We start from the raw sequence: 22,575 nt of genomic DNA, 5'->3' as shown, positions 1-22,575 counted from the left end.
CCATCTGTAAGTGCTGGGCAGCTGGGAGGCTGTCAGGATTCTACAGCCACCGGAATTTTGCTGTTGTATTTCCAACAGAGAGATTAATAGCATGCCTTTGACCTGACAGGACAAATGTGCAAGAGAAAGGTGGATCTGTGAGGCAACCCACGTCTCATCTCCTTTTCTGCAGGACATAATGAATTTTACTGTATGAGACCTGGAAAAGAAGCTCATCATTTGGAAATCCATGAATCAATGTGAAGTGTGGAGGAGAAGCCAGATGCTTGAGTATAAGAAATATAAGAGAGATAGTAAAGTAGCATGAAGTTTACTGCTATTTAAAAGACATAACAATTCAGGGATTTTTTTCCACATAAATTGTATCATTGTTGTCACACCGTATGGTGCCTTATCCTCCTGTTATGGTAATAACTGAGAGGAAGTAGTTTCAAGTGTTAGTTCCATGGCAGGCAGCAACTTAACTAGCCTTGTAGTTTATTTCCAGAGACAGCACTAATCTTGGAGATGAACAGCATTTGTCTCCAATTCCTTTTTTGCTGTCTGCCTCACACAGAGAATCTGATCATGGTGTCATTACCAGTAATGATCATCATGTCTGTACAGTTCTCTCTGATTAAGATACAGGAACACTGCCCAGTAATTGCACTGTAGCACTCTTCTCTTTGAAGAATAACCTCCCCAAATCCAAATCTGGAAACAATATGGATAAAATTAAGAGAAGTTGAAATGACATGAGGGAAATCCTCATCTGAGCCACTGCTGGATACATACAGGTATCAAGAAGTTATTACAGTGTAGGCCCATCCTCCTTTTCTTTTACCACTCTGTGACTTGCACTGTTACCTGCACCCTCGTCATGGCTAGGTTCTCTAAGTAACATGCCCTGGCTGCTCATCTCGAAGACAGCTCTGTCTGGGAAAGATGGATTAGAAAGTGGGGAAGGTCATAATAACTGAAGTATTTGGTTATGTGGAAGGCACCTCTTTTAGGATGAAGTTGCTGCAACTGGTGACAGAAAAATTGGAGACAGGAAAACCAAAGGAGAAAGAGATCTGGGATAGAGAGATGACATGGACAGAAACACAGCTGTCTGCTGACCTGAGACAAGCTGGTTGATTCAGCGGTCAGTGGATTATGAGGTGTGAAAATACGATGTGTAGATATAGCCAGTTCATAAGTTGATGTTATTTACAGCTGATGTTAAAGAATGCAGCATAAGAATAGCATAAATCTTTATAAGAAAAGATGTGTGTTGTCTGCAATCAGCTGAGCAACACTGGTTGCTCTTCTCATTCCATATGTGAGTATTTTAGGTTTCATTGTAAAGCTATGGTACTAGGTCTTATCCACAGAAATAAAAATATGAGGACTTTAAGAGTTTGGTTTACATTTATTAAGACTTTATTAATTAAAAAAATACACAACATTTAGTTAGTCATCTGCATGAAAGGGCGAAGTCAGATAGTCTTCCCTTATAAAGCTGAGACGTCAAAAGAGATTTTTACTTTTACGACATTTGTATTATATTGGCCTTGAAATCTGTTCCATTACCATCTTTCTGGAGGCAATACATTTTGGAATGCCCTTGGAGACATAGGAACTGGCCAGTTTGTTTGCTTTGCCTCTATCACTCTGACCCTGTTGGATTACATGTGTGTTTCTTGGGTCAGGGGTCCTCCATTTTCCTTCTTCGTAGCAGTAGGTGTCCCAGGGGAGCTCTTAGCCTCAAGGCATTCAACTGCTCCATATGTAACCATAGACAACACAAGCACAGACAATAAAATGTACAGTTTGATGTAAACTTGCAATTTGGTGCTATAACCAAAGGCGATGACAAATCCAAGTGATTCCCAGAGACGGCAATTTGCAAAGGCAGCCTCCTTGTGTTTCTCAAATAAAATGCCATAGAGTCCTGGAAGGAAGGAAGGAAGGACATGGCTTGTGAAGATTAAGCCTGCTACCATGTATTTTCTGCAAAGGGAATAAATAGATTGCAATGGGGAAGACAGACCCTCCCTCATACATGTCAGAGAAAGGAAAATACAAACTTTGTCTTAAAAAATTTTTGTGCCTCTGTGAATTATTATAAGTGAAATAATAGGGCCAACCAGACAAAATAGAGAATATCAGATAAAAGGGAATGAAAACATGAGGAAGGAAGGATGGGCTCTATTGAAGTGAGATGCCAGGAAGTTTATTTTTCAAAATATAAGCCACAAAAATGAAGGTTCTTGCACTGATGAACAAGTAAGTAAGGAGGAAGAGGAGATGTCCAGAACTGGCTTTTGACATAGTAGGGTCTCCATGTATGACCATTGAGAAGGTCATACCAAGTCCTTGCAGGCTTTCACAGAACAGGCAGTTTTGACCAGGGACAACATGGTCCTCAGGGACTAAGATGCTCCCATACGTCACCAGTTTTGGGAAGAACTTGATTGTACCCTGCATGCACTGTTGACTTTTCTTCAAACTATTTCTTTCACCTGCCTGAGAACATGCAGAGACTGTTCGTGTAAAATGCATGGCCCTTGTTTTCGCCAGAACTCAGCCTCAGGGAGCCCCAAGGTGAGGCTCACGCAGTGTTGCCAGTGGTGGTAATGTCTGCTATTCATATGTGCCAAGTTGAGAGAAATAAACTGACCTAAAACACTTAAATCAGAAAGCTGAGAAAACTGCTACAATTGGGCTCGAATTTAGTATGCAGGGAAGATTTGCACCTCTGAGATAACCAGGTTTTCAGCTCCTGGATGGTTTGGCAAATAGAATATCCTTGATGCACACAGAACCCCTGGGCAGCAGCTGGAAAACTTGCTTGACATAGAGACTTAGTTAAACAGATCATTCTAATGCAGTTGTGTTCACTGGGAAGATCCCACTGACTTTGGTCAGTTGCACACCCACAAGTGGGAGTCAGGGTAGGATTCCCAGTCTCCAGGTCTGACTAGTGGAGCAGACAGGAAAGGGGGGAGACCTTGCTTTCCTCTGGGTGCTGAGCTAGCATCAGTTGTGATAAAGAAGGGGGCATTTCCTCTGACTCAACTATGGTGTGCAGGGAGGGAAGAGAGGAATATCATGAACCTTGACTCTTCTCATCCACTTCTCTAACATCATATCTGTTTGAAATATGTACATTTAGCCAAAAGGGACAGAGGAGTACAAAGTTCTCTTAAAGTCTGGGTAGACTCAACTATCCCTTCAGTTTTGTTAGATAGGGGGAGACTTCATCTGTATGTAAAAACCTACTGAATCCTGATGACTTCAAGAGGACATTTACTGAACTCTTTCAATTTACACATGATGGAAAATCTGGATAAGTCCATCACAAGATGTACTTAGTTCATTAAACTGGCTGAGTGGAGCGTAGCATGAATTATACGATAATCCTTCATAGTTTTGCCTAATAAACGAAAAAGTGCAAGTTGTTCATAAAACTTTCCTGATATGCCCAGCATTATCTTCTGGAAAGTGATTAGTGAGGAGAGTTTAACATAGGAAGGTTTCTGATGCCATGACAGTTCTATATGTTAAGATTCTAGCTTTCAGCTGGTACATGTTTTCCCTTGCTATTTTGAAGCCTTCTTTTTCAACCAAAACAATGGGAGAATTGAGTGAGGATCTAGTCCAAAGTTCAGCTATAGGAAGGGCTGATCTGGCTGGGAAGTCCTCATTTTCAGGATACACGTGCTATTAGCTAGCAGTTACATAGGAGCACAATGTTGGTTTTGCCCCAAACCTAAATATTTGTCCTCATCACAAACACTGTCAAGTGCAGTGTGGTGCAAATTGCCTGGCTGAAACTTCACCAGGACCTGCTGGGCTGGCTGAGTAGAGAGGCTGCTAGGTCTGCATTTTTACAGTTCACTTCCATGGCAATTATCCTGCTTGTTTACCACTGCTCATTTTCCTACTCCTTCCCCCAGTTGTAGTAGGCATGTGTATATGACAGGACTGCTGAAAATTATTTGAGCCCAGGTTTATAAACTCTTTAGAGTCATTCATATCCTTTCTGAAGATGCACATCAGCCTGTAAAGAACTTGATTTTACTGTAATCTACCTGACAGCTCTGTGCTACACAATTGTTATACCAGAAGTGAAATTGTCACTGGGTAATAACAGCATCTATGCTCAAGTTAAACAAGAAAGGGCACTACATGCTCTGAAATGAAGCAGCTTTTATTGGAAATAAATTAGAGTGTCCATACATGAATGAAAACATGTTAGGAAGCCTTTATAAGGTGATTTATCCACCATAAGCCTATATATCCTCTAGGGGGTACTCGAGTATTAACTATTCACAGCAGCACAAAGTGAGCCATCTTTGATTACCACAGAATGCCTTAAGAATGTGGCACAATGCCATTGCATGTATTCACTGGTTAATCTATTGAAGCCCTATCAGCAGTCATGGGAGCTTACCAAGGGAAATACCATAGACCCTAGTCACCAATGCTGTTTTGGAGGTCTTATATTCTTTGATGCTGAGAATTTCTCATGTGATGTATATCTGTATAAAACTGATGAAGGGGAGAAGACATTTAGCCCCAAGTGGATATGTCAAACAAAAGATCCTGTTCTGGGATGCAGCATTGTGAGTTAATGTCACTGCACCTCTCTGTTAAGGTTTCATGTTATCACTCAGCATTTCACTGTGACAACGTGACAAAGAAAACTTTGTATAATTTTATAACTGGGAGCTGTGAAACAGCTGAATAAGGTACTGACAAAAAAAAAAAGACATTATGCAAGGAAAAGGAACATATGGGTTTTTTTCCAAGCTAAAACACAGGTGAAATTTTTACTAGTATCCTGTAGGAATCTAGGAATGGACATGACCTGTTACAGTGCAGTAATAGAGCGTATGTCTTGTCACATAGCTCCAGAGCTCACTCACCATTAAATAAGCATGAAACTGCCTATGTCTCATCTGGGGGCTTGGGAACTACAGCCACTTCCCAGACATCTTCTCTAATACTTAGGGCCTCTGTATCTACCCCTTTTTTTCCTAATGAGGGATTCAGGTACACCTTTATCAGGTATGCAGGGACCTTACTGAGGAAATGTCCTTACTGAGGACATCTCAAATGTATGTAAATCCTTGAAGAGAGGGTACAAAGATGATGGAGTCCAACTCTTTTCACTGATGTCCAAGAAAAATGGACAAGAGGCGATGGGCACAAACTGAAATACCAGAGGTTTCCTCTGAACGTCAGGAAAGATATTTTACTTTGATGGTGAGCACTGGCACAGACTGTCCAGAGAGAGTGTGGAGTCTTTCTCCCTGGAAACAACCAAAAGCTGTCTGGACATGATCCTAAGTAAGTGGCTGTGCCTGGGTGGCCCTGCATGAGCAATGGGTTTGGACCAGCTGATGTCCAGGGGTCCCTTCCAACCCTAACTCTTCTGTGATTCTGAAAGAAGCCCATTGTCTGAAGCAAGACTTTCTGGAAAAGACAGAAGTAGAACAAAGGGCAGTTCCTTTAGCCCAGTGGAAGACTAAGATATGGCTCTCAAGAGTGTTGAGAAGAAGCTTAGTGAGCAGTAAGAAAGATTGTGGCTGAAGAAGCAGGAAATGAATGAACAGTTTTACTTCAGAGAGAGCAAATCCTCACTGATGTTGTCCTTTCATGAACCTGAGTAATGAATGCACTGATTTAAAATTTTTCCCTAAGGCACAAGGCTCTGGGTTACAATGTGAGATGATGAGAGGGTGTCCCTTGATGTAAGTGCAAGCTCTCCTCTAGGGGATGTGAGCTGGAGCTGGAGCTGCTGGCTGCTTGCTTCCTTGTGTGTAGAGGCAGGGACTCTACACATGCTTGAAAAGAGAGTACTATCAGTGCCGGGCAATGGACTGCGGTGTTTTCCCTTTGGCTATCTCATGACAGTTTATCTAGTGGGTGAAATCATCTAAACTCCTGAAACAAGCAAAGGCACCAAAGGGAGGGAGGCCGAGACACATAACCTGATGTGTGCCCGGAAGAGCTAGTTCTGCTACATATATATTCCTATGGCATCTGCTAAATATGAATTTGAGATAGAGGAAAACAATATTGATGAAATAAGAGGCAAAATACGGGAGCAGAAGGGAGATCATTTAACTATCTTACTGACCCAGGCTATGTCATTGATTTAAAAAGACTGTAACTGACAGTCATGAGCAGACTTTACTTCAAGTCATCACAGACTATAACTCTTTCTTGCCCTCTCCAGCACTTGAGAGTCTGGCTTTAGGGTCTGTAAGAGAACTTCCTTTAGTTTTCATTAAGGGATAAGTTTAAACAATCCCTTACAGAAGTCAGTTTGTATCAGCTCATTATATGAACTGTCAGTACATAATAATTAATTGCACTGTGTCACAAAGCAGAATATAAAAGACTGTAAGAATAAACCTAATGCATGAGATTAGAAGTCCAATGGCATACTTTCAGGAACAGGCTTCTGGGTTAAGAGTGTAAGAAATGAGGCAAGAATACAGTGATATTTCCCCCCAAAAGTCTTTCCGACTCTGGCAATCAAAGACGTAGGGACACTCTGAATTGGGGATTTCTTCTGGACCACCAGCCTTTAATAGCCCCAAAGAACATTTTCCCCTGAAGTGATGTAATTCCAACTGAAAAATATTTTTGGCAATGAATTCTATACTTTGATTATGCATTGGGTGAAAAATGGTTTGATTTCTACAAAGGCTTCTGTCTGATAACTTCACCTGGTGCCACTAATTCTGTTTTTAAGAGAAACAGTGAATTTCTAATCACCTTCTCCATATTCTTAATGACTTTACCAACTGGTTTCTGTACTTATCACTTGTCCAGGTTAAAGACCTCTAGCTTGTTAGGCTTCCTTCAAGTGGAAGTCTCCCATGATTCAGCTCCGTTTTATTGCCTTCTTATGCCTTATCACATTGGATTATGATTTTTGAAATGGAGTGAATCAGAACTGTATGGATTTACTTGCTCGTATAATGTTTCTTTCTGTAGTTTTCTCCTTCAATTTTTTTTTCTAGTAACTCCTAATAGCTAATTTCCTTCTTCTTTTGTTGAGCTTTGAGCTGATTTTTTATTCAGAGCGCTCTCCTTTATTGTAAAAGACAGACTAAATGTATAATTCTTCTAAGTTTCTAATTTTCTTTGAAATACTCCTCCAGAATATTTATTTTGAATACTCATTATCATCTGCTGCAGTATTCTTCTCTCTTCATCTTGGAAAAATTGGTTTTATGAGTATTTTTCTTACTTATTCCCAATGTGCTCTTATTTCTTCTATTTTCCCATGATTCAACATATTTCTTTTAGATGCCGTCTTAATGCCATTATCATTTTTATGCATGCATTGCTTTACAGATGCAAACATGCAGATTCTTATATCTCAAGAGAATACATTTCATTGCCAACAGGACTTACCATTAGTTTGTGTTTGCCAAACAGCATCAGATAGGCCCCAAAGAGCAGGGAATACAAAAAACACAGCGAGCTGCTTAGGATGAGGTTTCCACAGCAGTAGTGCTATTATACAGGCGGTGTTTGTAACTGTGGCTGTTGATTTAGAAAGAAAGAAGAGAAATATAGATGCAATTATATACAGGACAGATAGTGATAGATAATACTTTTTTATTCTTCTCACAACTAGAGCACAAGGCAGTCTTAAAATCTTTCTGGTTCTTTGAGATTTGTGCTGACTGAGTTGATATCATATGAAATACAAGACAATGCAGGCCTTCGAGAGTCTTCAGTTCATAGTTCTGAGCAGTGTCCTGAGCTGAGAGATCCTCAGCACTGGCATGGCTGTTAGACCAAAGGACACAAACTGCCATTGAGTAGGAGAAGGGGCTGCTGAAACACTTGCACTCACCATGTGAGGCATGTGGGAAGGGAGTGCAAAAACCCTTCTGCTCTCCTTGCCTAGTCCTTAAATGAGATTTCCATTCAGGGCCAGAGGAAACAATTAAGGATATCTAGAGGGTTTGGTGGTTTTTGGTCTTTCTTAAATATGCAAATTTCTCTCTGGCATGTTATTTTTCTCCCTACTAGAACAAGCAGTAGAAATGGCACCAGGCCAACCTTTAAAAATTTTCCTGAAATTCTGCTGAAATTTTCAAATTTACCATTCCCCAAGACTCAGATCAACAGTGATTTTCTTTCACTCCATAAAGGTGAGGATTTTTCAGCCCATTGGAGAAATCCTTCACTGTTATAGTGCAAGTCTCAAATTCTGCATTAAGATCATTTATCACTGGCTGCATTAGAGCTATAAAGCATCGAGACTATTGGGCACTTTCTGCATAGATAATACCCTCAAAAGCATGGTGAACTTACATCACCGGCAAAGTGATGTAACGCAAAGACTTCAATTCAGTGCTTAATTGTGAACTGTGCTCCCTCTCTTCTCATGAATGAAGTTTTGAAGTTTGCCTCCAGACTGGCTTTGGTATTAATTGATAGCTGACAGCAAGTTACCCCCCTGTGCATGGGGTGCAAGGGGTGGAGCACTGGTTTCGATCTATTACATGAGGTGATCAGTCATTCAAGAAACATTCACATACCTAATGCAAATAGAAGTTTTCTACCCGTGAACTGAGAGATCTTTCCGAAGAGCAGAGAGCAGAGGGAATTTACAGCTGCAAAGCAGATCATCACATAGCCAACGTACTGTATCCCTAGCGCACAGGTCACGTATGCCTGGAAGAGAAGGGACAGTGGTGCTACATTATCTTCCATGAAAATACACACCTAAAGTTCAAAGGTCTTAGCCTGAGTATTTGGTAAATAGCATGGACAAGATCAAAGGAGCAGAGCTGGAGAGTTTGCTGACAAGTCCCTGGTGTATTGATATAGTTGGTCTTCAGCAGCAATACTCCTAACCCAGGTCCCAGTCAGACTGATGCCATGCAAACAGAGCAACAACAAGCAGAACAAATCAGAGCACTGCATGCTATAAATAAAACTTCTGGAAATAGCATTAGAAATTTTTTGCCATTCCCTTCATAGCCCAAGAGGTGAAAATTGACAGTTGAAACTATGGTCATTACAGAGCAGCTCCCAAGAAACGAAGAGGACCTCATCTATAAGAGCATATGACCAGTGGAGGTGATCATGGAGTGCCTCTTTCAATCTGTTACAACATAGCAGCAAGTGTGCTCTTCCATCTTCTTTGATGCAAGGTTTGAAACCTTAAGCATCAAAGAAGCAGCTCAGGAAGATTTCTCTCTTTCTTCAGGTTTTTTTTCAACAAATGCATGGAGAACACACCTGCTGTGTGTCTTGATTTGTAGAGAAACTGGAGGAGCAGAGGTGGTTTTAATCATTTCAATCCATCAGGGTTTGGACCTATTGCACTAGTGACTGGTGAGGGCTTTCAGCCAGCCATGTTGAGGACTTGCTCTCTTACCGTAAAGGTTGTCAAAATAAAATACATGATATGTGTGCTGACTTGCACTTATACAAACTCTAGGGAAACCAGAAGGAAGGAAGATATAAAAGCTTTGCTGGCTTCTGGCTTTTCTCCCAGTTTGTTATTTACAACAAGCTGAAGAGTTTGAACCTGTAGCTCTCTGCTGTGGCCTCCACTGGTGAGTTAAGCTCTCTACTGCACTCTTTTTGAGGCTGTTCCAAGGGACATATTTACTGCTGGCCTCTACTCTTTGAAGATGCCACTCAGAGTTCATTCAAGCAGAAGTAAGCAGTAATTTAGCAATCCACAAATCACAACTGAAAACATCTTAATTTAACACGTAAATATAGATTCAGATGCAATAGTAAGACACAAAGACACAAAAAAAAGTCAGACAGAAATAGATTTCCGTTCTCATCCACACCTTTGTATAGTCACCAGAAAGAAATCCCTGTTCAAACCCACTGTACATTGTCAGAGGGATTAGAAGACACTGCCTTTTATCTTTAAGATGCTGGAAAGTTGCTAGGAATGTAGACCAAAAAGATGGTATCTCTAGTTTTTCTTTCTCAGTCTCTGCTTGATCAGATTTGATCTGGTCCAGAAATATAATAATCAGCAACACAGCTAGCACACCACTAGCTGCAAAAAAAAAACAAAACAAAACAAAAAGTTCATGAAAAACTGAGGAATGCTGGAAGAATGATGGGAAGTTGCTTGCTGCTGTTATTGTTCTGACTTAATGCTTAGCCCCCTGTGGGATACTTTGGCAGATGCCTCTGATTCCGTTTCAGTGTAAAGGCCATTTCTGTATAAACAAGAAGGCCTGATCTACATTCACATCTTCTGCATACAGCTGCACACCTCACAAATCCCCTCAGCTTAACTGTGACTGTCCTGTTGTGACAGCCGCCGGGCCAGCTGCACAGCCGCAGAGGGTGATGGCTCACCCTTCCAGGGCAATCCAGGGGCACGGGGATGGGGAGCTGGCCGGGAACAGCTCCCTCGGGAGCTATCAAAAGCCTTTAAATCAACATGAGAGAGGAATATTCACTTCTAGTGCCAAGTTTTTCCTGGCTAGGGGGGATCTTCTTTCGAATACATGGAAAGAAAAATAAATGCTGTCTTGGATCTCAGTATATGTTGTGCTTTTTCTTTTCCTTTTTTTTTTTCGTTTCAGCTCAGAACAATGCTTCGAGTATGGAATATGTGCTGTTTTGATGACGATGGTGAGCAATTTTAGCTAACTTGAAAAAGATTGAAGTTACTTCCTAGCAGAAGCACCATATGAAAGAATAAATAAGGTAGTTAATCAGAAAATGATTTGTTGCTTGTGTAGTGAATCAATACAATTTTTTCATGTTACCGAGAAGATAAACTTGTCTCATATTATACATGAAACAGCCATAGATTCACAATTGATTGCTTCATTATGAGTGCAGGGCATGATTATGTTTCCTCTCTTACTTATGCTGACTAGAATTCCATCCATGGAAACAAGTAGAGTTCAGAGTAAGAGGAGAACCAGGCACCTCTTCCCATTCACACTGTCTGTTTAATGTGCTCCTATGTTATGTGCATGGCTACTGTCTCTTCTGTGAACTTTTAATGTCCAAATGCATCAGCAGATTTACAATAAACTGCCTCAATTTTTTGTTGTTCATTATTTTTCTTCCATGTCTCCTAGAATGAAATTGTATTCTCCAGTGTCCTGGTTCCCTACAGAGGCTGAGCTGTAAACTCTTCATAATGTAAGTAATTGCTTGTTCTGCCAGGGTGTTTACTAGTACATATGGGCTAATTGCAGGACTTATATGAGCGAGAGCAGGGAATCCACACTTTCAGGAAAAATATTCTAACAAATATGTCAAATGAATCAAGAGCAATTAGAGGAGATAATGACATGGTTTAAGAGTGGTTGGTATGAATGTAAGTAAAAACATCCACAGTCCTTGAGAAAACTCAACAACAAAGACTACGCCAGTATTGTCTCCACCCAAGCTGGGCAAAATATGTATTCAGCCACCAAATAGAGGACACATTTAAAAATGTCTGTGGATGAAATATTTAGCTATTTGCTTTCCCTTGAGGTGGGAAAAGACATATCTTTTATTAAAAGCTTAAAAGAAAAATGAAACCCTACTGATGTGGGGTCAGTAGACAGCAGGGTTGCATTCATTTTACATGAGCAAAGCCTAAGGGAGCGCTGTATATGTTAGTCATCAAATTTAGATTTAAACTTGTGAGACAAACTTGCCTTTAGCAGAAAGTCATCAGCTCCAGTACACTCTGGAAGGGAAATGGGGGGATATTCTTTACATTTTCTCACCAATTAGGAATGGAGGCTGGGGAAAGAGGAAGGGTTTGCTGCAGTGCCCTTGTCCAGTGAGAGCTGGCTCTGTGTAGATCACATGCACTCTGTTGGAGCATATAATAAATTCCATGCATCTGTCTCAGCACAGAGAATACATCTATGTTCAGAGACTGTGAAGATATTTTAATGGAGTCAAGGTGGCATATTGCCTTGCCAAATACTTTCTTTTATCCAGAGGATAACTTGTTTTGAGCTGGATACTTTTTGAAATTTCCTCACTCAATGAATCTTGGCACATCTATTTGTCTTTCCAATTTTTGATGGCATCAGCCTTTCCTGTCTTTGATTCTTTTCTAGCCTTATGCAAGGGAGGTCTCTAGCAGCCGTAGTTAGTAAATGGGAGCAAATTAGCAAATGCCAATTTGTCTACTGCTTCTCTTCAACTTTACCTTTCACACCAAGGTATTCAAGCAGTGCAACTAAGAGTTGACTGCAGTTGTGAAGTGTCAGCAGGGATCCAAAAACCTTCCCTCAAATGACGGCTTGTTCTGGGAGCTGTGGTTCAGGTCCACCTCTAAATACAATGTAGTTCTTGTGCTAAAACTTCTTTATATATGGTAGGACACCAGTCAGTTCTGATAGGCATCCCCACTTGACTAGAAGTTGGTGAGTTCAAGTACTGCTATCTGGGCTGCTCTTACCATCTTGGACCTCTGCATGCATATAAATTTACCCTATGCCATCAATAACTAGATCACTATTACTGGTCCTGACAATAGTGAATTTAAAACCATCTCACACATAACTGGATAAGCTGCTGTAATCCTGTAATTGCAATGAGGGCACACTTTTGAGTCTAGTCTGTAGAGGAACATTGACTTTGGGTGAAACAATGGGGTTACCACACTGGGCTTCAACTTTATTTCAGGTAAAAAATTTAAAGAATGTCTTGCTCCTTTAGATAAAAAATTATACATAATTATACATAAAACATAAAAAATGTTTTATGGCATAAAACATTTGACACTAGAAAGGAGTTGTTTACAGGTCTCACATATGTTATTTCTTTTTAGCAAATTGGATTGAAGAAGAAAGTCAGAAACTTAATCTGCAAAGTCATGATAGATTTCAGAAGTACTAGATTCCCCACCAGTGATATTGCTTATAGATTGTGTTTATTACTTACCAGTGTAAACACCTAGCAGTGTGTAGATTAAGGAGTGGGAGGGTTTTGCTGAATCAGTGGTGTTAGTGGTATCAGCCAGGCAGTTGTATGCTCCACAGCATGCCAGGTCTTCTTCTGAGATTTCCACTAATTCAGTAAGAACCAAAAGAAAGGCAGGTCAGTGAAGAGATCAGATAACTGCACACTATACATAAGGATATAAAGAGATGGGAATCCAGTGCTCAGTGATTGGTCCCCATTTCAAATCCTTCCTGATTAGAAATGATTAACTTCAGAATCCCAGTTTAACACACAAATATTTGATTTAACAGAAGCAGTAGCTTCCGACTTAACACTGAACTGATGGTTACATGGAGATAAGGACTAAAATTAAAGGTTAAAATCTGAATGCAAGCTCAATTTGCAGTATTCAAAGTTCCAGTGCATATCGCTACATCTTAGTCATAACACCCCATGAAACAGGTCCCTTAGTTCACACTGCCACTGAACTGATGGTCCACAGTTCTTACAGCCATTGCACATTATCCCTCTCCAGATAATGTCTGTATATGTTATAGGAACAGAAACCACTTCAAGACATTTTTTTGTTTTATAAATTCAAATTATGACTACCCAGTAATGCAGTCTTCCAAGAAGCCTGCTTTTCCTGGTTTTATTATTTTATTACTGGCTTTATAAGTTTCTGAGAACATACCTTAAACTAGATCAGTTCAGCAGGGTTTGGAGTAAGACCTTTGCTTTGTTCAATCTTACCAGTGTTGTGCTGGTCATACATCAAAGCCACACACATGTGCTCACACACACTGTGTGTCACCATGACACCATGCCTACTTCGTCTTGATAAAGAATAAATACTAATCCAAAGTATAAGCCTGAATAAGCTGTGTAGTGGAGAAGGATGATCAAAAAGCCATACAATTATTTTAGTGCTTTCACTGCAGAATTTGTCATTGGTCCAAGCACAATAAAGGGCAGTACACTTGTACCTTGGCTGAGTCCTTAAATAAGAGTTGATCTGTAATTTTTCAATTAATTTTTCAATTGTTTAGTGTGGTTTTCCTCATTGCTTGCAATCAAAGCTGCTGCAATGTGAATCAGCTGTTCAACTAGCTTCATAAACAACTTTAGGTTTAACATCAGATAAAATTTAATAATGTAAAGAAAATCATTACCTTATTATAGCCACTGGCTAGTGCTATAGACCTTCAGCAAAAATTGGACAATCAGACCCTCACCAAAATTAACATATGGAAAAGATGAGTCACACAAGTGAAGTGTGGAAATGTGTAAAACAAGTTTTTCATCTGTTCATGAATCATCTGAAGATGCACATGCAATTAGTGATATGGAAGGTGCAAGGCAGGGTTTGCACTGTTCCTCTGGAATTAAGGCTGCAATATTGATGAGTGAGAAAGCATGACTTGTAATTTACCCTGAGTACTGTCTTCTGTTGTAGTATTACTTCATGGTGTAACTTTGCCATGCTTCCTCTGGATGCAGTGATGCAGGCAATTTGTCAAGTGTAGGTAAATGTCTGAATTCTATGCATTTTGATTTTGAAGACAAATGCTATATCTTTCTGACTGCTCAGTGAAACTGTACATTTTAAGTATATGAACAGTATGGATGGATACCTTTGTTGCAATGTCAGAGGAGAGAAAAATATGGGAGAGGTTGGAGATGCTTACTCTCTCACCTCTGCAAAGAAGCTCCCTCTAGATTAAAGCTGAGTCTCACTGAGAAGGCACAGCAGAGAAGCTTATGGTATAACTGCTCATCACTGTTGTGAAGGTATGCAAGGCCTTTGACTTTGAGAGTTGTTCACAGCACATCTCCCAAGAACACTGCATTTTCTGAAATTCTATATAATTGATTAAAAAATAAGTAAAAGAAATTCTTTAGAATTTGGAGGAATATCCTCAGATGTAAAACTAGGAAGGGATTTACAAGACAAAAAAAGTAGAAGTTTAGTCCTCTTATTAAAATGATGTGTGCTGTGAGGCAGAGGAGAGTAAAATGGTTGCAGTCTGTGCAGACCCCACAGCTGCACCACAGCCTCTGCCCTGCAAGCGAAATCAGAACAGACAGTCCCTCCCGAGATATCATGTGGCTCAGTGATCAGGTCAGCAGGGCTCCACTGCACTTTGAAAGCAGTCCGTTAGCATTCTGCTCTAATGGTGTTTCATCTGTAGTTATTTGGGTTTAAAGGAAGCCTACTGTGATACTCCAAAAGTGTCACACCTTGTGACAACTACTTTGCCATAAAGCCAAGGATTCAAAGATTAAAACCCGATGCCAGCTCCCTGATATTTAGTTTTAAACTAGTACCTGTTTGAATACTCTGCTTAACTGAGCCAGGGAAGAGAGGTAACTTCCTGCTACTTCTAGTAGAATGTATATGGAAAGTCCCTGTTGTGACTTTGACAGGATAAGGAATGCACAGGAGACTGCAATGATAATATATCGTAGCATTTTGAATCTCTAAGGTGGCATCCAAGTATTAATTTATCTTCACAACTGCCCGTTTAAAGCTGACACCAATTACATGCATGGGAAATGAGGGCACTGCTGTTGAGTGATTTCTTCAAGCTACATCGGCATCTGCTGTCTGAGCCTGAAGTACAGCAGAGGAGCCTGGGCACACAGACTCCTGCCAACAGCTACTGCTATTTCTTCTTGACAGTTCTGTAGAGCACTCATTTTCAGCAAGCACCAGCATCAGCTTGACTACTCTTGAATGTTTAAAAGCAATTCAATACTACAAACTTTGCGAAAAGGTTGCTTCATGTTTTGCCTTTTGTTTTAATCCGCTTTAAACAGAAGTTAGATGTGAAAAACTGTCACTTCCAGGAGCCTATCCATGCTTTACAACACAGGGGTGGAATTAAATCAGAATTCAATAGACATCTATTTTTGAGGTATTTGTCTGAACTCTTTTTATGGCTGATGAAGAGTTGATAGAAAATAGACACTTTCAGAGAGCAAAGCAGCCCATCTATTTCATACATCTATCTTCAGATGAGCTAACTCACATCTGAAGTGCCTATTTACACTGCCTATGGAAGCTCAGATGCAGAAATTTACCTTTTATCTATCTAGCTGAAATTTATAGAAAGAAGTGCCAAAATTTTAAAATATATTTTACCTTTGGTGGAAGATTGGCTAAATATCAAGGATGAGATAAGATTTCCCCAGACGCCAGAGGACTGAAATACCAGAAAGAAGACCCCAAAATATTGGTTGATAATGTCTTTTGCATTTTTTCCTGCTTTCTCGGCATAAGAAGTGCCAGCAATGGTGAGGTAAGTGCATTTGGCAGACCAGAGTGGTGCTCCTCCTAAGCCCAGGATCACAGATGTAGGGATTAGTGTGTACCTGCCAAAGAACACTTTATTTAGCATAGCTGTTGTCCATTAGCATAATGATAATTTGTCCTAAGATTCAGAGGCAAAAATAGACATCAGAGAAATAGATTTATCCTTTGTATGACACAATAAATCTGTTACATGGAATCCAGAAAAGGCCAGTCTTACGAAGTTTGGGATGTGCAAGCACTCCCAGCTCTGTCAGGGACTAGGCCTAAGCTAGGCTGGCTAGGTCTTTGCTCATGTGCCTTATCTTCTTCTGACTGAGAATTAAATTGTACCTGCACTTCAGAAGATGGATCACAACAACTTTCCTCCAAAGAGCTGCAATCCCTGTCTCTGGAGAGTGGAAGTTGTTCATCCACCTCTGAAAAGGCAAGGCAAGAGCTACCCTCTTCCTGTGGTTCTCTTCTCCCAGGACTACTGGCTGGAAGATAACCTTCCTTTCAATCTTTTCAAAAACAGTCCTAAAAGTAATTTGGCTTTTAAATGAAATTTCTAATTTTTTTCCCAAAGGGGAATCTCTGCTACAAACATGAGTTAGAGAAGCAACTTAGATGCGTGAACGATGTATTCATTCTGATTTTTTGCACATTTTCATCTCTTGTTTCACCTGCTACTGGATTTATTTATCTCTATTTCTTGCAGGTAGCACTTTTGCATCCAACTTTCTAATATGCAACACAGAGGTAGAGCAGGAATTGAGAAGAAAAAGAAGCCAGAATTTTGCCCTTACTTATTTTGTTCAAACACAGTAGGCAGAGTTAAAGTATTTAAATTGTACCAGCTAGCATAGAAGTTCCCTAAGGAGAATGCAATGTAGCAGCACATAGAGATTGCAATGGTCCACTTGCAGCCCAGCTTCTTGATGAGGATTGGAGGGAGGAACATAGATGATAAGATGAGCGCAGCATAGAGAATGCTTAGGGAAGCAACACCCAGGCCTTCTTCTGAGTTGAGACTGCTCTGCATGGACAAAAACAGTGATTGAGACAAATTTTATCACAGGCACATATCATTATGGTGAACAGAGAGTGGTTTCAGGTAGAAATGGAGAGATGCAGCATCTGGGGCTGGGTGTTACTGTCTCCTTTCCCCATAGCAATCTGATTATGGATTTATGATTTTCCTCACAATGATAGAACAGTTATTAAAATACGACACAAAATCAGTTGAGGATTGCTCAGATTCAAAGCTTCAGTAAGTCAGACCTTAGATTTGATGTAATTTTTTTGAATTTCTCTTTGAAAGCAAGTTAAACGAAGGATAGTTTCTTTTCCTGGCCCTCACTTGTTCACAGAATCACAGAATATTCTGAGTTGGAAGGGACCCGCAAGGATCATTGAGTCCAACTCTTAGCCCTGCACAGGACTATCCCCGAGAGTAATATCATGTGCCTGAAAGTATCATCCAAATGCTTCTTGAACTCTACCAGGTTGGTGCTGTGACCACTTCGCTGGGGATCCTGTTCCAGTGCCCAACCACTCTTTGGATGAAGAACCTTTTTCCAATATCCAACCTAAACACCCTCTGGCACAACTTCAGGCCATTCCCTCAGGTCCTGTCACTGATCACCACCACAGAGAAGAGATCAGTGCCTACCCCTCCTCTTCCTCTCGTAAGGAAGTTGTGACTGCAATGAGGTCTCCCCTCAGTCTCCTCTTCTCCAGGCTGTGGAGTGACCAAGTGACCTCCTTCCCCTCCAGGCCCTTCATCATCTTCGTTGTCCTCAGGCAGGCAGGAATATCCTCAGATCTGCATTGTAAGGCCTGACTTAGCAACAGTAGAAGATTCTTTGCTTTAAAGTACAGGTCTGATAATTTCTAAATTCTTCAGAGATCAAGGTTCGATATCCTAATATGCTCACAGCAGCCCTTTGTAGTTGGAGGTAATTGATTCAGCCACATTTTGACAAGGGAGCAATAACTGATCTAACCAGGCGTTATAGTTTTATGCTCAAAGTAGTTCTTGTCTTGATACTGTTAAAGTTGAAATGAGAAGATCAAGCTGGGAGACCTGGACAAGCTTGAAAAGTGGGCCTGTGTGAATCTAATGAGGTTCAACTAGTCCAAGTGCAAGGTGCACCTGGGTTGGGGCAATCCCAATCATAAGCACAGACTGGGAGAAGAACTCATTAAGACTAGCCCTGTAAGGGAAGGACTTGAGAATTCTTGAGGATGAAAAGCTGGACATGAGCAACAGCGTATGCTCACAACCCAGAAGGCCAATCACATCCTGGGCTGCATCAAAATAACTGTGACCAGAAGAGGGACTGGATGCTGAGGGCTGGCACTGGAGAGTGCTGGAGGAGAGTGAGGCTGTTGGTACTTGACAGAACACTTTCAAGTCCTGCAGTGGCTGTGCAGTCTGGCCATGCAGGACCATGGTGACAGTCGTGCAGCAACCTTGGTGAGAAACAGGCACCAGGGATATGAGGTCAGGGGCTTCCCTGCTGAGCAGTGTCAAAGTATTTGAGAATCGGAACGGTTGTTTTGTAAACTGTCAGAGAGGCTTCCTGATCTCAGAGGTCTTATTTCTGACATATCACGTGCCTGGTTTTGTCAGATATAGCTTCCAAAAATTAGAAGCCAGGCCTCCAAAACCATATGATTAGCTTAATTGTTATTGTCCGGGGTTTCTCTGAGGGGTCTGGGTAGTGGAATATTGAAATGAATAATGAAAATTTTTAATATTCCAGCACTTAACCTGAGTGTGCATCATTTAAGATGGTGGGACTGACTTGCAGCTTCTTGGGTTTATCTTCCCCTGCCTCATTAGTCTCCCCAGCTCACATGTCCATCCAGTTTTGGGGATATTTTTGCATAACTTCTTTGAACTCAGAATTTGACAAAGTCAGCAATGAGAAGATGTTCCAGAAGAGGAACACTCCAGTGGGAAAATCCAATCCAATTGATCATGGTCATATGTTAATATCCTGCATAAAGTTACTTATGAGTAGTTTATATCCATTTACTAGAAATGAGGCCGACAGAGTCTTCTAGTCTGAGAAGTTTCTCCTTGTGTTTATCTACTCTGAAGTATTCATAGGCAGCAACAGTAACCCTCAGTCTTTCATTTTGGTTAAACAAATGTGCTATAATGGTATCCTGAGTGTTCAAGTCATTTTAGAAAGTCATCTCTGCTACTATGTCTTAGGATGTTAATGCCACTACAAACCACAACTGCCTTTCATTTAAAATAATATCTTTTATGATCCCAGTAATTAATATATTATTTTATACTTAAATTATTTAATGGTTTGGGCATACATTATTATTATTTTATAATGACGTACAATAATAATAATAATTATAAACCCATAGCAATTTAGAAATATTAAAAAACCCCTTTCCAGAAACTGAATTTGTTTTCCGTTTTTCAATATCTTCTTTTGAGCAAAATCTCAGGTAAATTTGTTTTTATTCAAACAACTTTGTGAATCTGAAGAAGTATTATGCCACAAGCATTCAAGCTATTTGAGAAACACTAGAATAAAATATTTAGTAAATACTATGAATCTGAGTGAGGAATACTAACCTGCAGCAAGTTAATGTCCTAACCCACCTCATAGAAAATCTTGTGCATATCTTGCTCACAGAGACATGGAAAGATGGATGTTTCCTACTGTCAACTGTTCTGATGCCCTTCCAGGCCAACTGTCCTGCTAACCAGTGGCAGATTCCCACTTACCTGTAGACTTTGGAGTCCTCCGTAAGCAGTAAAGAGGAATAAAAATCCGAAAGAAATGACCAAAACATTCTTAAGATTCCTTTCCATGTTGTTTCATAGAAGACAAAAGGTCTGCTGGTGGGCAGAGCTGATCCAATTATTCCAGGGGATGATTCGAGTTGGAGAAAAACAGCTTGTGTCTTGCTGGAAAAGGTCACTTCTTTCTGTCTTTGTGAAGGAAAGAGTTGTTAATTATTTGAAGACTGGCCAGTGAACTTTACTTTTATTTGTACTGAAAACGTGTTATGGAGTTGTTACTCATTCACGTGTTGTGACTCCAGCAATAGCAGTTGCCCCTGAAGGACACCTATATGTTTTATTAGATAGGTATGTAAGTCACTTGCAACACTTGGACCAATGTGAGTATTGCAGTTGTACATTATATGGCTCTCTACTACAAGCAGCATAGAAAAAAAAAAATGCAAGCAGTGAAATTGCTTTCTGGCAGAAAGATATACTAATCCATAAAGGGCAAAGATTAAACCATTGTACTGAAACCTCTATTAGGCCTATTGCTTAACTAAGGTTACAAAAGCATACTAGGAAATGAGATTGTGTTACAGTGCTGTCTGCATACACCAGCTCTGTAGCTGTGCAGCACAGAAAACCAAGGCTGCTGGCTGCTTTGCAGGTGAGAGGGTCTTCATTCATGGGGAACACCATGGCTTTGGTCTTTGAAATTTACCAAGTCATAGTCATGAAAATAATTTTTCTCCACCTGTCTCATCAACTCAAAAGCCAAGAAGAAAGCAGATTGAGCAGATAAATGAAAAAGCAACTTCCCCTCCCCTTCTCTGGCCCTAAGCCTGGCAGGGTGAACAAGACCCTTCCTGTAGCTCTGGCAGAGGAGGGATTTGAACTTTGGATCAGTGGAATCCAAGAAAGTCCATGGTATAATGTAAAAAGATTGAAGTGGAGATGGTCTGTAGGGTGTCCATAATGTTCATCGGGAATGCACAGCTAAGACTTGGTCCAAATCCCACTAGATGGCACAATTTTGCTTCCCAAGGGGGCATCTGAGGGTGAGGGGAGGAAGCGTTAATGCATTAACTCATTTAATACAAAAGAGGTCACAGGTAGTTTCTGCTTTGGAGAAAATTGCAGTATGTGCCTTTTCATTTTCTTCTTTTGTCTTATAATCTCGAATGAAGTAATGCAGAAAACATAATCTTTTAATACTCCATTGTTAATGTTTCTTCTTTGTTGCAAGTCTGGATAGTGGCTTTTTATTTTGCAGGCCACTATGCACAACCTGCAAACACTTTGAATTAGATCATAATTATGCTCTTTTTTGGCAGTGTTTGTAAGCCTCTACAAGGCACATAGATCTTAAACTGGCAGTACTTTTCCCCATCTTTTTAGGTTTATGGACCCTTGCAATTTTCAGGTGAAAATATTTCACAAGACATTTGCACCTGGTGTTAACATGCTTGTTTCTGCTTCAGATCCCTTAGAAAAAGTCTGCCAGATTCTACAGATTTGCAATCATAGGTCTAAAACTACTGGAAAAATGATTGAGAATATGTAGGAATAATGCTTATCCTATCAGCTCTTGTAGCAAAGGCAAGAACCGGGAATAGTGCAAAGAGCACTCAGTTATAAAAGCCTTTATCTCAGTTCTTTTTCTTGACACTAGCAGTAATAAAAACAAAGCTTTAAAAAAAAATTAATTGGACACTATTTTTAAAATGCAGTGTTGGACAGGTTATCTGATCAGCACTTCTGCTCTGAAGGAATTCTTAACTCCTAATTCAGTCACGTCCTCTCAGCAGTGCAATACTGGAGCATATATGGGAGATGGTGCTTTTTTTGTATGTATGTTTTTTTCTCTTCTTTCCACTGATCAAAGGCATTTCAGCCTGTTCCACATCCCTTGCCCAGGGGTTATCCAACTGACTGGTCCCAAGCCCCTCCTTAGGAATGTGCAGAGTCCTTCACCAAGGAAATCTGATAAGGCGAAGTATCTTTTCCTTTGGTACCAGGCAGCCAAGGCTCCAGCAGGCCTGCTGTGTATCACTCTTGACACCTCTTTCATTCTTTCTGCCAGTCTAACTAAGATTAAGTAAGAGATCCTCAGGAGCTGTGCAATGCATTTGAGGCTTAGCTTTCTCACAGAAGACTGCAGCCACTAAGCTAAAACAGTCTTGCAGAAGACCACCCCAAATATAGGAGATAGAAGAGGCTGGTTAAACTGATGACTCCCTCCTACAGCCAATTACATTTGTTTTCCAGTGTTTATTCTCTCAGTGTAAATGAGGGCAGTCTGCTCAAAAGATTATAGCACTAGAGGCTAATCTTTGGGAAGTTTTGTTCTTCATAATTATCTTTTCCCTATTTACTCTATTCTGGTTAAATACATTGTTTAGGCAATTATTTTAACTACAGAACAAAACCACAACACCCAGAATACTCATCAGAGGATTTTCTGTCTTAGGAGGCTTTAATTGGTTAGTTCCTTGGTGGTATACAGTATCCCTTGAATTTACCTGTAGAAAGGTTGACTGCCTATACAGCACTTACTTTCTTGTTCTGAAAGTCTGGCCATGTTGCTCTCTTCTTCTCCTCCTCCTTCATCTGCATTTGTGCCCTGCCT

General features: G+C 40.4%; 1 protein-coding gene across 4 annotated transcripts; it reads right to left on the bottom strand.

The window, feature by feature from the left end:
* Nucleotides 1-1,386: 1,386 nt before the first annotated feature.
* On the bottom strand, nucleotides 1,387-20,317 carry UNC93A (unc-93 homolog A (C. elegans)). Of its 4 annotated transcripts, none has more exons than XM_017813780.1 (8): nucleotides 19,944-20,317; nucleotides 17,038-17,219; nucleotides 16,034-16,263; nucleotides 12,889-13,014; nucleotides 9,813-10,030; nucleotides 8,541-8,676; nucleotides 7,402-7,533; nucleotides 1,387-1,915 (listed from the first exon to the last, which is right to left on the bottom strand). In XM_017813780.1, the coding sequence occupies exons 1-8, from the start codon at nucleotides 20,028-20,030 to the stop codon at nucleotides 1,650-1,652; spliced, it is 1,377 nt and encodes a 458-aa protein (XP_017669269.1). In that variant the 5' UTR covers nucleotides 20,031-20,317; the 3' UTR covers nucleotides 1,387-1,649. The 4 variants fall into 4 exon arrangements, with proteins under 4 accessions (XP_017669269.1, XP_017669272.1, XP_017669270.1 ...); XM_017813783.1 differs by having other exon boundaries at nucleotides 17,038-17,128; nucleotides 19,944-20,051; XM_017813781.1 differs by lacking the exon at nucleotides 19,944-20,317 and adding an exon at nucleotides 19,791-19,882.
* Between the last annotated feature and the right edge of the window lie 2,258 nt (nucleotides 20,318-22,575).

This window comes from Lepidothrix coronata, unplaced genomic scaffold (assembly GCF_001604755.1).
Source record: "Lepidothrix coronata isolate B3197 unplaced genomic scaffold, Lepidothrix_coronata-1.0 Scaffold42, whole genome shotgun sequence".
Lineage (NCBI taxonomy): Eukaryota > Metazoa > Chordata > Aves > Passeriformes > Pipridae > Lepidothrix > Lepidothrix coronata.
The sequence above is the reverse complement of the archived record's forward strand: the minus strand, read 5'-3'. Positions and strand labels throughout refer to the sequence as shown.